At 38.6% G+C, this 12,673-nt stretch overlaps 1 protein-coding gene across 4 annotated transcripts in view; it reads right to left on the bottom strand.

Moving 5' to 3' along the window:
• LOC109093705 (exocyst complex component 6B-like) overlaps positions 1 to 12,673 on the bottom strand; it is a 90,769-nt gene that overhangs the window by 61,619 nt on the left and 16,477 nt on the right. For all 4 annotated transcript variants that reach the window (XM_042759862.1, XM_042759864.1, XM_042759865.1 and 1 more), the window contains exon 6: positions 10,938 to 11,142. In XM_042759862.1, coding sequence (XP_042615796.1) covers positions 10,938 to 11,142 — 205 coding nt within the window. The remainder of the gene's footprint in view (positions 1 to 10,937; positions 11,143 to 12,673) is intronic.

Raw genomic sequence — 12,673 nt, 5'->3', positions numbered from 1 at the left:
ATAAGCAGTTAATTTGAAGGCGAAATCCAGAGTCCACCTGTTCAGATGTGTTTTTAATCATTGGGATGACTATCAGGTGTCAGTGCGTGCCCGGTTTTATTTGAAAGAACAGGGATCAATCAAAGTCTGATCATGTTTGTGGAAGTGAATCATGGCACAAACAAAGGAGATCCCTGAGGACTTCAGAAAAAAAGTTGTTGTTGCTCATCAGGCTGGAAAATGTTACAAAACCATCTCTAAAGAGTTTAGACAGTCAGACATATTGTGTACAAATGAAGGAAAATTAGGACAATTGTTACCGTACCCATGAGTGGTTGACCAACAAAGTTCACTCCAAAAGCAAGACATGTAATAGTCTGAGAAATTGCAAAGGACCCCAGGTCTACGTAAGTAACTTCTAAGTAACTAAAGGCCTTTCTCACATTGGCTGATGTTAATGTTCATGAGTCAATCATCAGGAGAACATTGAACAACCATGGTGTCCATGGCAAGTCGCAAGAAGAAAGCCACAGCTCTCCAAAAAGAACACCGCTGCAAGTTTGCTAAAGATCATGTGGACAAGCCAGAGGAGAAATGTTTTGTGGATGCATGAAACCAAAATAGAACCAGAATAGAAGCGATTTGTTTGGAGAAAGAAAACACTGCATTCCAGCATAAGAACCTCATCCCATCTGTGAAACATGGTGGTGCTAGTATCATGATTTGGGCCTGTTTTGCTGCATCTGGGCCGGGACGGCTTGCCATCATAGATGGAACCATGAATTCTGAATTATACCAGCAAATTCTAAAGTAAAATGTCAGGACATGTTTGTGAGATGTGTTTTTAGTTATAAAATGGGTTTTTAAGGGAGAATGTCAGGACATTGTCAGTAGTTTCACCAAAGAATGATTAAAGAAGAACAAAGTTCATGTTTTGGAATGATTGAGTCAAATTCTGAACCTTAATCCAATTGAAATGTTGTAGAAGGATCTGAAGCAAGCAGTTCATAGGAGGAAACCCAAAACAGAGTTGAAGTGGTTCTGTACTGAGGAATGGGCTAAAATTCCTACAAGCCGTTGTGCAGGACTGATCAGCAGTTACAAGAAATGTTTAGCTGGATTTATTGCTGCAAAAGGGGGTCAGGCCAGATACTGAAAGCAAAGATTAACATACTTTTGCCACTGACAGATATGTAACACTGGATCATTTTTCTCAATAAATAAATGACAAAGTATATATTTTTGTCTCATTTGTTTGACTGGATTCTCTTTGTCAACTTTCAGGGCTTGCGTGAAAATCTGATGATCTTTTGGGTCATATGTATGCAGAAATAAAGAAAATTCTGAAGGGTTCACAAACTTTCAAGCAACACCGACTAAAAAACAGCTTTTTTCCTCATTATAATACTCATTTCTGTAAACAACTTTAAAGTGGAAACAACATGTAATTAAAGAACAAAGAACAAAGTCTGAGTTTATGTAAATCATTTTCCCTAGTACGACATTCCAAGTCAATAGCTATATTGTGCTACATACTTACAAAGCATGTCTTTCCCATTAGTGGCAACAAAGGGAAAGGCACCTGTGAATAAGAACTTCCCATATGCAAAACGTGAGAGTTCAAATGAGTTTTCCTCAACAGAACACTATTCTTTAATAAATACCGTCTGACGTCATGACTAAGGTCAATGCTCACGCAACTTTCTCCTTACAGAGCCCTCAAGTTATTTGGTGAGGAGCAAGATTCGGGGCTGGAGGGCTCTTGAATCAAAAAAGGGCCTCTTTATAGAAAAAGTGAAAGGAGAGGAAACTTCAGCACATTGAGAACAACAGAATATAAACCAAGCATCGACAATAGGATGCAAGGTGGATGTTGTAGCTGCTCAGCAGTTCCACAAAAGGAGTCAAGACAATACTGTTTATTCTGATTATTCTTCTTGAGAACGAGAAGGTCTTAATGCACTAATTGGACTACGTAAAGATTGAGTGTTGTCATTGTATAAATTGTGCTCCATTTCTTTCTTTAGACACGTCTGAAGTTCTAGTCCTCTTCTAATCTCGAGTAGAGGCATGTGCGTCATTGCGAGGGTGTATCGGATGGTGGCACATGAAGAGACCTTTGCAACTCAGAATTCCTTCCCGTTAAGAGCATCAGAATTAAAGGGCTTCATTACAGGAAGAGTTGTTAACATTTCAACTGAACGTTCATGTCCATTATTGTGCATACGTCACATATCTCAATGTTTTGGTTTGCATGGTGTTGCCCAGAGGTGGTACTGATCTTCTTGTGAAAGGACATCATCACTTTTTTCCCAATAATTCTACATTCTACGTATAAACCATGAATGCAGAATGTTCCAGTTGTGTGTTGTCTATTGTGTGTCACTGGCTGTTGTGTTCCACTCCTCTGCTTTGGTACCCTCATCTTAATTAGAGACATTTGCGTCAGAGCGATGGGGTATGGGATGGCAAACAAAAAGAAAGAAACAAACGCTGCAAATATTCTTTCCCTTCAGCAAATCCCCCTCCTTTGCCTCACAGTACTTTGATCGTACTTTCCCCCTTTAACTCACCTATACATACAAGTCCGGTGTAAAAGAATAAAATTCTTCAGTAGTTGTGGAACTCCTGTAAATAGGATGTTAAGGCTATTTTATTTACTTTAAACATCGGATGAAGTTAGTCTTTTCTCTTTAATGCAGATGGCACGGAGTCATTCATACATTAGACATGACCAAAAAATGACGACAACCGATGTATTTTTCCATGAGTCCGCTATTTAGCGAGTGAAACATTACCTAGCTTGTTTGATAGCTTGTTTAATACCATAGCTTGTTAAATAGTAAGTCACCCACTACAACTAACACAGTGATAAGCCTATGTGTGAACTGATATTAGGCTAATATTGTAGATCTACCGTTGTGTTGGGTTTTTGCTCAATATGATGTTAAGTGGCAGATCTGTGGGAATGCTGCAGTAGAATACAAGTAAGAGACATACTCTGTCCCCAGACAAAAAAAAAAAAATACTATGTGGAGGATACAAGATAATTTACTAATTATACAATGACCGTGTGGTGAACCTATGAACCTAACGCATATTTAATCAACTTAAATATTATCAACCTATAGCGTTTTTCCACTGCGTGGTACGACTCGGCTCAGCACGGCTCAGTACTGTAGGGTACGGCACTGGATCCGCTCCTCTGCTATCAACGAGAGTAACGTCTGTACTTCCACAACAGACAACAAACATTTTTGGTTTTTAATAAAAGGTGCGCTCATTCAAAACAGTTGCGTTTGATCCTTGACTGGCTGTGCGGATTTAAATTGAGCGGTTCTTTTGTGTTTGTGTCACAAGTTCAGTGACGCAGGTAGTGACTCTTTCCAGCCAGTCCGTGATCAGCAGAGTTTATACGTCATGTTTTGGTAATGGTACGGTTCACTTGGAACTTCAACCGAAGTGGTACTAAAAAAAGTACCAAGTACCAGGCAGTGGAAAAGTGCCATTACTCAACTTCAAGTAAGTACAAAAAGTCCCCATATTAAGGCAAATTGGCCTAAATTAAGGCAAAACATCTTTGTGTCCCCTTCAAAAATTGAACCCCACCCACCCAAGTGTTAGATGAAATTTACACCCATAGATTTCTCTAACGTATAAACCTTTCAGGACAGACCTAGCAAGAGCTTTGAGGATAAGTGATGATAAACATGTCTGTAGAACTTCAGTTTCACTCCGCTGCAAACTCCAACTTCCCTGAAGCATTGCAAAAGACATACAATCTCATATAAATTATATATTTGTATTTAATTTTTATACTGTATGCACTGACATTTTTACCATAACTACTGTGTGTTTATGAAAAGACAGACAAATTTCAATACTACTGGAAAATAAAGTTTAACCAATCCATTAATTAACCTGAAGCTAGTGATGCACCAGCATTTCAGCAACTGAAAATATTTGGCTGAAGGAGCAAAAATAAAAATCAAATAAGAATTATTTTGAAGAATTTTCAGTTTCAGCCAAAATAGTTTTGGAGGGCTGTAACAATTGTCCTAAACAATGAGGACAACCATTTCAAGTTCAATTACCCAATAAACCCAAATTTAATTAGCCAAACTTTATTTGGGGGTTTTAAGCAAAATGAAAATTCATGGGCTGTACAGTCTAAAACAGTGGTTCTCAACCCGCGGCCCACGGGCCGCATGCGGTTCGTCACAAATTCAAATGCGGCCCACCATGCTGAACACAAATTAAAAAATAACTTTCAGTTTTACAAGTCATTTTAGTTTTTACATTAATTTAAAAATTTACTAAAGAAATATAAGCTATAGCCTAATGTTTTTATGTAAAATTATTTTGTTTTTCATATATTATTTTCAGACATGAGCAGACCTACTCACATAACATTCCGCATTTAACAAACACATACAAGCGCACACTTTGGCAGAATTCAATTCAAATAGTCATCAACAGCCATTAGTTCAGTAAAATTGAGCATCAGAATGGACAAATTTGTTTTTAAAGGAGAAAAAAGAAATGTGCAAAATGCCAGCGAATTAACACATACAAACAAGAATAGTCGCAGTATCAGTAGTGAAGGAGAGTGCTGGATTTTCGGTTTCCTTCACAACTCACTTGAAGAAGTTCAGGCAAATGGAAACACCCATACTACGCAGCAATCATCCTTAATTGAAGAAATGTGGCAAAACATCTCTGGAGAGAACCTCATTATCTAATTCAAAAGTGCTTTCCATATTTGGATCAACATAGGTTACATTTGTGAACACACATTTTTTGCAATGTCGCGTGTCAAGTCATGCCCCCGTGCGCGTCTTACAGACTGCAACTTACAATTGCAACTTCATTGTGCTGTTACTCCTTTCGAGCAGAATTTCACAAAATTGGTCAGCTCCAGACAGCATCAAGTGTTTTATTTATGGGGAGTAGAATTATTTATTTCAATGAATGTAATCGATTAGATATCATAATATTTAGGCTATAATATTATAAATCAGGTTGGTTTGTATTGGTGACGTAATATGTAAATGATATGCGTGCGGGCCGCGAGACTTGCACTTGGACCATAGTGCAACCTGGAGGAAAAAAAGGTTGAGAACCACTGGTCTAAAAGATTGGGCCTAAAGATGTTTAGTACAGTCCTTTAGAGAAAAACCATGTAAACTTCTGCTAAATGGGTTAGTTTTCAATAGGTTCCCCACTGAACACTGCAGCTTTGTTAAATGTTCAATCAGGAACATTTGAATGGATTTACTAATTGTCCTGTCCAGTTTTAAATATTCATATGATTGTCTGTGGAAAGCAATGTTGCTTGACAAGGTGACGATTTCCAAATAAGCAGATATAACCAGCTTCTGACCAACACAAAGGAGAAGACAAAGTGAGTATTTTTGAAGCTAGTGGAAACATTTGTCATTTAAATGTTTGGATGTGTTCCTACAGATGTAACACACAGAGTAAAATAAAACAAAACTGGAATAGAAATGGGCTGAAAGTGTCTGAAAGAACAAAATGGACATGGGGAAAAGATTCAAAAGAAAAGGAAGATTCTATAACAATTTTTGACTAACCACTTTTATATACTCAGTCCACACACATACACAGACTCTCTGTGCCCAACAGCTTACAATGGAGCCATTATTACAGCACTGGATCTCCCAATATATTTATTTTCAGATCATTTGTTAGTGGAATTAAAACAATCACAAGCTCAGAGACTGGGCCTAATTTCCAGTGGAATAGGAACCAGTCTGCAAGTCTGGATCACTGAGCCCCTTGAAAAATAGCCTTCTGTTATTAGTGGTTCGCTTGCACTTACTCGCTCCTCTGGAGTTGAGGATGGAAGAATGGAGCAGGAGGAGGGAAGGAAAGCCATCCAAAGCTCAAGAGAAGCCATCTCTGCTGTGGAAAAGAAAGTGGATCCACCTGAGGTTGAGGGTCTTACCCTGAAATAACCGATTTATTGCCCAAAGGTATTTGGTGGTAGTAGTGATTCCATCTGTCTTGTGACATCAGCCTAAAGAACGTGGAAACTTCAAGTATTTCGCCACACTACACTAACAATGTGTGACCATAATATGTGGTGATGGATGGGCAAAAATGACTAAGAAGTGGACAAAAAGAAAAAGTAAAACCCCTGAACAGAAGAGAAATATAAATGATGGGAGGAAAAGGCGCTCTGTTCTTCATCAGTCAGCAAAGAGCAACAGATCCATTCTTCTCTAGCTTCTATAGTCAGAATGCCTCCAAACGTCACTCCACCACAAATCCACTGGAGCAGAAACCCACAAAAAAGGAAAAAAGAGCGACGGCACCCTCCTGTATTTAACAGCAGAAACCACTACTGAAGCTGCAAATAGGCCACAATGAGCGCCAACATGTAAGCAGAGCAGTCACATCTGTTTGCGAGGAGAAGTCGCAGGTCAGAACCAGGAGCCAGAGTCTGTGTCAGCAATCAAGTGTAAGAGAGTGTTACAGATTGATTCTTAAGAGTTAACAGAAAGCTTGTGCAAGGTGACATTAGATCTTGATTTATCTTTCACTTGGTTTACTTTTGAGGAACAACTCCATAGCTTTGCTCTAATCAGCACGTGCTGGGTTACAGCCAAAACACACACACACACACACTAACATATACACACACACACACACACACACACGCACGTGAACGCAAGCCAAGAAGACAAATCTTACAGGACTAAAAGACATGCAAAAAAACAAACTTTAATAGGAGGAATGTGAGGCTTTGGCAAGTGCCACTTTGTTCAAAGGTTACTGGAGTCTGAATTTTGGTTTAACTCTACACCAACATTCCACTTCAGCGGGAGATATTACAGAGCAGCAGAGACATCTGGAATGACTTATGCTGCCACCTACTGGATGCAAATGGAACTACAAAATGGAGAGCCTTGGCTGCTGGAAAAAAAGATGAATTGATATCAAATAAAGAGTGCTCTCCTGGTTTACAAGCCAAGAAATAAGAGTGAAAAATGTTTACATTTTCTGAAGAACAGAAAGTGATGTAAAACTGACACAATGCCAGGGTGTTTGTTATGTGGTTGTACTCAGAGGTTATATATTAATATATATATTAATCTAATATTAAAATAGAAAAGTTACTTTAAGTTGTAAAAATATTTCACAGTTTTACTGTTTTTAATCAAATTGGTCAGCATAAGAGATTTTTATTAAAAAACAAAAAACAAATTCTTACTAACCCCAAACTTTTGAACTGGAAAAAAACAACCTAATTTCATATTTGGGAATGATAAGAAATTTATAAGAACTACTAAACTAATAGCTACCTCATGCAGACTGAAACTGGAAGTTCTCAACTAAAGTAGACAATTGAATTCCCACAGAGTTTCCACCAAAACACACTTCCTATCTCTGTTTTATTAGAAGATAAACCTGGCAATACAAAATCAGGCTCCAATGGAGAACGATTAATTCAAAATGTATGTTCCCAAAAGGGAGTCGCCGAAGATCAGCCCCAGCCGTGCCCTGGATCAAGGCTTATCTCAGAGACTCGAGCAGTAGCTGAAGTCGGCGGCCAAGCCCAAGTCAGACATGGATCCCATCAGCGTGAGCAGAATTTGGGTCAAACGGTAGTCCGTGAGGGGATATGATGAAGAACGCTGGGGTGGGAGGAAGAGCAGTTAACCACATTTTGAACCCGAACAGCCGCGCATGGTTAGGAGGATGATGTTGACACAAGTATGGGTGCGCATATGCCTGGGTGTTTGCGCACGCTGCAAATAACGTGGTTCAAAAGTTTGAACACCGTTCAGTACAATTAGCTGTTCTATGCCAGAGGCAACTGGAAGGGTAGAACGGGCACCTACGAAAATACATAACCAAACTCACATGGACATCTGAGTTTTATTATCTGTTTGGCAATCTCATCCACCTTACATCCAACCAATATTACACTCTGGGATTAATCCTTACAGATTATGTAAAAGTTTAAAATGCCACAAGATCTTATTTGCGCATCTGCATGGCTCTCTGTGGGGTTTTGTTGCTGTCAATAGAAATGTATAAAAATAAAATATTCACAGATTGTTCCCAATTTGACTCTATCTTGTGCAATCTACCCTTCACCCCATTACGTGATTCCCTTCTTTTCTACTCCCTTAATCCCTTCAATAAATCCCAATACTGAACACAGATGAGTCACTACACCAGGCGGTCTCAAACTCCAGTCACTTAGAGGCCAATGTGGTAAGCAGGTTGAAAAATAGCAATAAATACAAGAGTTTTTACTATCTGAACCTGAACTTCATTCACTAAAGTTTGAAAGTTTGGGGTCAGTAAGATTTTATTCAGCATGCGCCCATTAAACTGATGAGAAGTGACAGTAAATACTGCTACAAAATATTTCTTTTCCCATTATAGTGAGACGTGTTTCTTGAGCACCAAATCAGCATATCAAAATAATTCCAGAAGAATCATGTGACAGAGAAAACTGGAGTAATGCCTGCTGAAAATACAGCTTTGCTGGAAGGAATAAATCACATGAACATTTATTTTACTGTCAATCACTGTCTATTTAGTGCACTGTGTGGTATTCACTATACTGGAGATATACTGTAGGAGTAAATTAGTGAACAGGGTGATTTGAGAAACGCTACTTTTGATGAACACGAGCATGCAATCCTGCTTGTTGTCTTCATAAAGTGTACAACTTCTTTTATATTCCTGTTTTAGATCTGTAATAAGGCATGTTGAAATAATATAAATTCAGCTACCATCCAGATTGGACCGGTGGAAACTCACCAAGTACTGGAGCTTCGGGAGCGAACAGTTTGTTCAAACTATGGACCAGGGTGCAGGCTGATGAGGAGAGAGGAAAAAGGGACAAAGTGGAACGAAAGGCTGGGCGGGGGCGACTGGAAACAGACCAGCAACAGAACAAACGGGTATCTCTGATTACAACTCATGGTGTCCACATGCATTTGCTCATGAATGCGAATGCTTTAAAACCTGCTGGTAGAACACGCATCTACCTCAGTCCTGCCTACCTGGATGAATACACCTATTGTTTTATTCTCCAACTTGCCCTCTTCTTCAACATCATCAGAGACTAAATTAACTTTCCAGAAACCAGTCTTGGGGAAGCTACTTTGAAACTCTAGCTTTCCAAGCTACACACCACTCATAATTTAAAGTGATTAAAGTACAGTGAAGCTTCTATTAAGGAAAAAAATTAAGTTACAAAACTAGTCTCAGAAAGCAGCAAACTACATTACTGCATTAAAGCTGGGGGGATAACATCTGTCTTTAAATATAAAACTACATGATTACATAATGACTCGCTTCATAGAAGCAGTATATATTTGTCACAACAATGAGGATTCAAATTTGAACAGGAGACTAAATACAACAGAACAAAATGGAGTGCATCTTACTTATAGAATTTAGCTGGAAACGTAGGCAGAATGTCACTATTCTGCACAGGGACTCATATGGGTGAATCATTTCTTGAATCGTTTCATGTAAACAAACCGTCTGAACAAACAGGAGAATGGGTTGAATTTGCAAAGCTTTATATAAGACAGAAGACCGTTTAGAAGAGCTTCTCAGGTCGCTTGGCTGTAAAGCTCCATGCACAATAAAACATGTAATAAAAACCAGCCATGTAGTTTTTCATTGCGTTACACCTGAAAAAGCTACGCTATCCGGGGGGAAAAAAAGAGACCCATCTTCAACTACTGAAAAATGTCAGAAGTATTACTACTTTTGTGTTCTTGAAAGTACTGGGGTGTAACTAACAAAAGGTTCACACAGTGAAAAGAGAACATGTTTTAGCAGAGCATCATACGCGCACACACATTCCTGGCTTTGGTCTTTCTCGGGGAGGAATATTTGAACTCTTCTGTGACATCTTTTTGGCTACTTTTACTCCCCACTGTTTCTTAATTAGAATCAGCAACTGATCCATACGGAGAGGAACTGGTAGTGATTAGAAGAGCAGAGAATGTGCTGAAGAAAATGTGACAGTGGCGACTGTCTGTGCATAATTAGCATTGATAATGCTAAAGTGTTGCTAAGGTGTTTCTGAGTGGTTTGCCTATAGCAGTGGTTCTGTACTATCAATATTCAAAAGTTCTGTACTATCAATATTTTGCCCATTTTAACCACCTGCGAAACCAAAATTGATTGCTTAAATGATTAGTTCACCTCCTCTCAGTAAACCACAACATTTTAAGTATGATTCATGTCTGTAGGACAAACAGCACAGGACGAGTTACATGACAAATGTAAATACTTATAGATACGGAAATGTCTCTAACTTGTGCAATAGTGTTACCTGCCTTGGAAACCACCACCAATGGAGCTTTCACACAATAACATCTATAATGATTAGTTTTATTCCTCAGTGAAAACGGACAAGGAAGAAAATAAAGAAAGATATGTTAGAGTGGAAAAAGCGAGGCCAGACTTTTTATGGTGCTTGGGAGATCCTAATGTCTATTTGGCGTTTCATATTCTAACGCACTCCTCACCCCATCTTGGTCTAATAACTGTAAAAGAAAGCAGAGAACTTTTCTGCATTCCAATGAAAAATCCACTCAATTTCTCTCATATGTGCTCCCTGGGTCTTCTCCGTGTCTCTGTGTACTGTCCTTGAAGTAGTGTCCATACAGTGTTCCACGATTCCTCTGGCATAAACAAAACTGACCTGAAACAATCTTTGATTCAGAACAGATTGGTAGCTCTTTTTCCTCCAGACTAGATGGTCAGAGATTAGATGAAAGGAAAAATGGGGGAAAGCATTGAACTACTGAAGAACAAGGACACGTTGAAACCCAGCTGTGACTGTCAGGTCAGATGTGAGCACATGAGGCAGCTGTCAAAGAATAGTTCTGATACACCTCAAGGCATTATTCCGACATGAGCACTCACTCTCTCTAACACACAAGCACACACACCTGTTTCATGGCAGTCTCTCCGATCTTATCCGAATGCTTGCGGATGCTCTCCAGGAAGTCTTTGAGGTCAGACATGGAGACGTCTCTGATGTGTGTGCGCAGGAGTGGGATATTCTCTGCCATGATGGTGCAGAAACGATACGATCCCGCTTGAGGCAAACAACTCTCCTCCAACTGCTCCAGGGTTCGTAGTGCTGGGTAGTATCTGGGGTAGAACACGACAGGCTCAGAAATGATTGCATATATCTACTACTTCAGAAACCTTCCCACTATTAATGAGCACGCATGCAGGGCTCAACAATAAGGTTTTTCAATGGCCAAAAAGTAACAACTTTTTTTTGTGTGACAAAAATATTTTATATGAAGAAATTATTAATTAGTAAATAAATAATATTATTTATTGCAGGATTTTCATATACATGCATTAAATATTTTGTAATACTTTTTAAATGTTATTCCAATTTTTTATACTTTGTATTTTTATTGTTTTTCATATAGTCTGTTTTTGAAAATATATAATATACATATATTAATAAGATTTTTTATATTATAATTTTAATTAAATATTTTTATATTTAAATTTTTATAGTAAATGTTTTATTTGCTCTACAATTGTATTATTAATGCTGAGGTTTCCAAGATCATTAAAATTTACTCTTGCAATTTCTACAATTTCTTTTTCAGACATTTATAGATAATTTTAACTTTGTGACACTTAAATCAACTAAATCCACAAGAAAAACAAAGTTAAATACATTACAATAATCCTATACAAATAGTGTACACGACCAACAAATAAAAGACTGCAATGGAGGGCAAATGAAAGTCATGTAAACTGACCCAAAACTCTCCCCAGGCCATCATTATTGTTGAGCCTTGCACATGCAATACATGTTTTTAACCTTTGGTTAAAGACTTAGATCTCAGCATGATAACAATTTAACCTAATCAAGATGATCTCAGAGATGAGCTATGCTCATCGCACACATGCACACACACTCAATACAGCATCACAGTCACGCAACATTACACAGCAGACCCGACACCGGGGAGATAGTCTCTCTTGGCCGACCCTGCCGCTACCTCCAGGCTAATGGCAAAACCAAGCACACGAGAGAGACAGAGAAACACGGAGAGCAGAGATAAATAAAAACCAAAATGGATGGAAAAGTTGCAGGCCAATGCTGATGCTCAGGTCACATGGAGGACACAACAAGACAGCAAAATCAATGCTTCAAAAACGTTTAGAGTGGCACTTTCAAAAACAATTTTGGTAGACTAGCTTTTTCAGAAGTTTTTTTTTTTTTTTTGGGACAAAATTGTAAAATATTTTTTTTCTCTCTCGCACACTATTCACAGATGGCCCCTGAGAGTTGCAACTTGCTTGTATATGAGAGCTGAGTGCTCATAAGGATGTAGGTTAAAATCCTGTATCATCTCCACCTGGTTCCCCCTTTCACTCCCTCCACCCTCCTGTCAGATGTCTAACTGTCCCTGACCATTAAAAAAAAAAAAATAATAATAAAAAATATGAGGATGCCTGATAATGCTAAGATTTGGGATGGTTCAATGTTTGCAGCTGCTGCAGCTAAGGAAATCCAATCCAAATGTGTCCTCTGTGTCTCTGACTCCTGACAGCTGCCAAATGCTGCTTTAGTCACATCAGACTGGATGAGATACTCCAGTGGTCCAGTGATCTACGGTCTGTTTAAATCATCAACACCTCTCTCTTTCTT

Source organism: Cyprinus carpio, chromosome A7, assembly GCF_018340385.1.
Source record: "Cyprinus carpio isolate SPL01 chromosome A7, ASM1834038v1, whole genome shotgun sequence".
Taxonomy (NCBI): domain Eukaryota; kingdom Metazoa; phylum Chordata; class Actinopteri; order Cypriniformes; family Cyprinidae; genus Cyprinus; species Cyprinus carpio.
The sequence above is the reverse complement of the archived record's forward strand: the minus strand, read 5'-3'. Positions and strand labels throughout refer to the sequence as shown.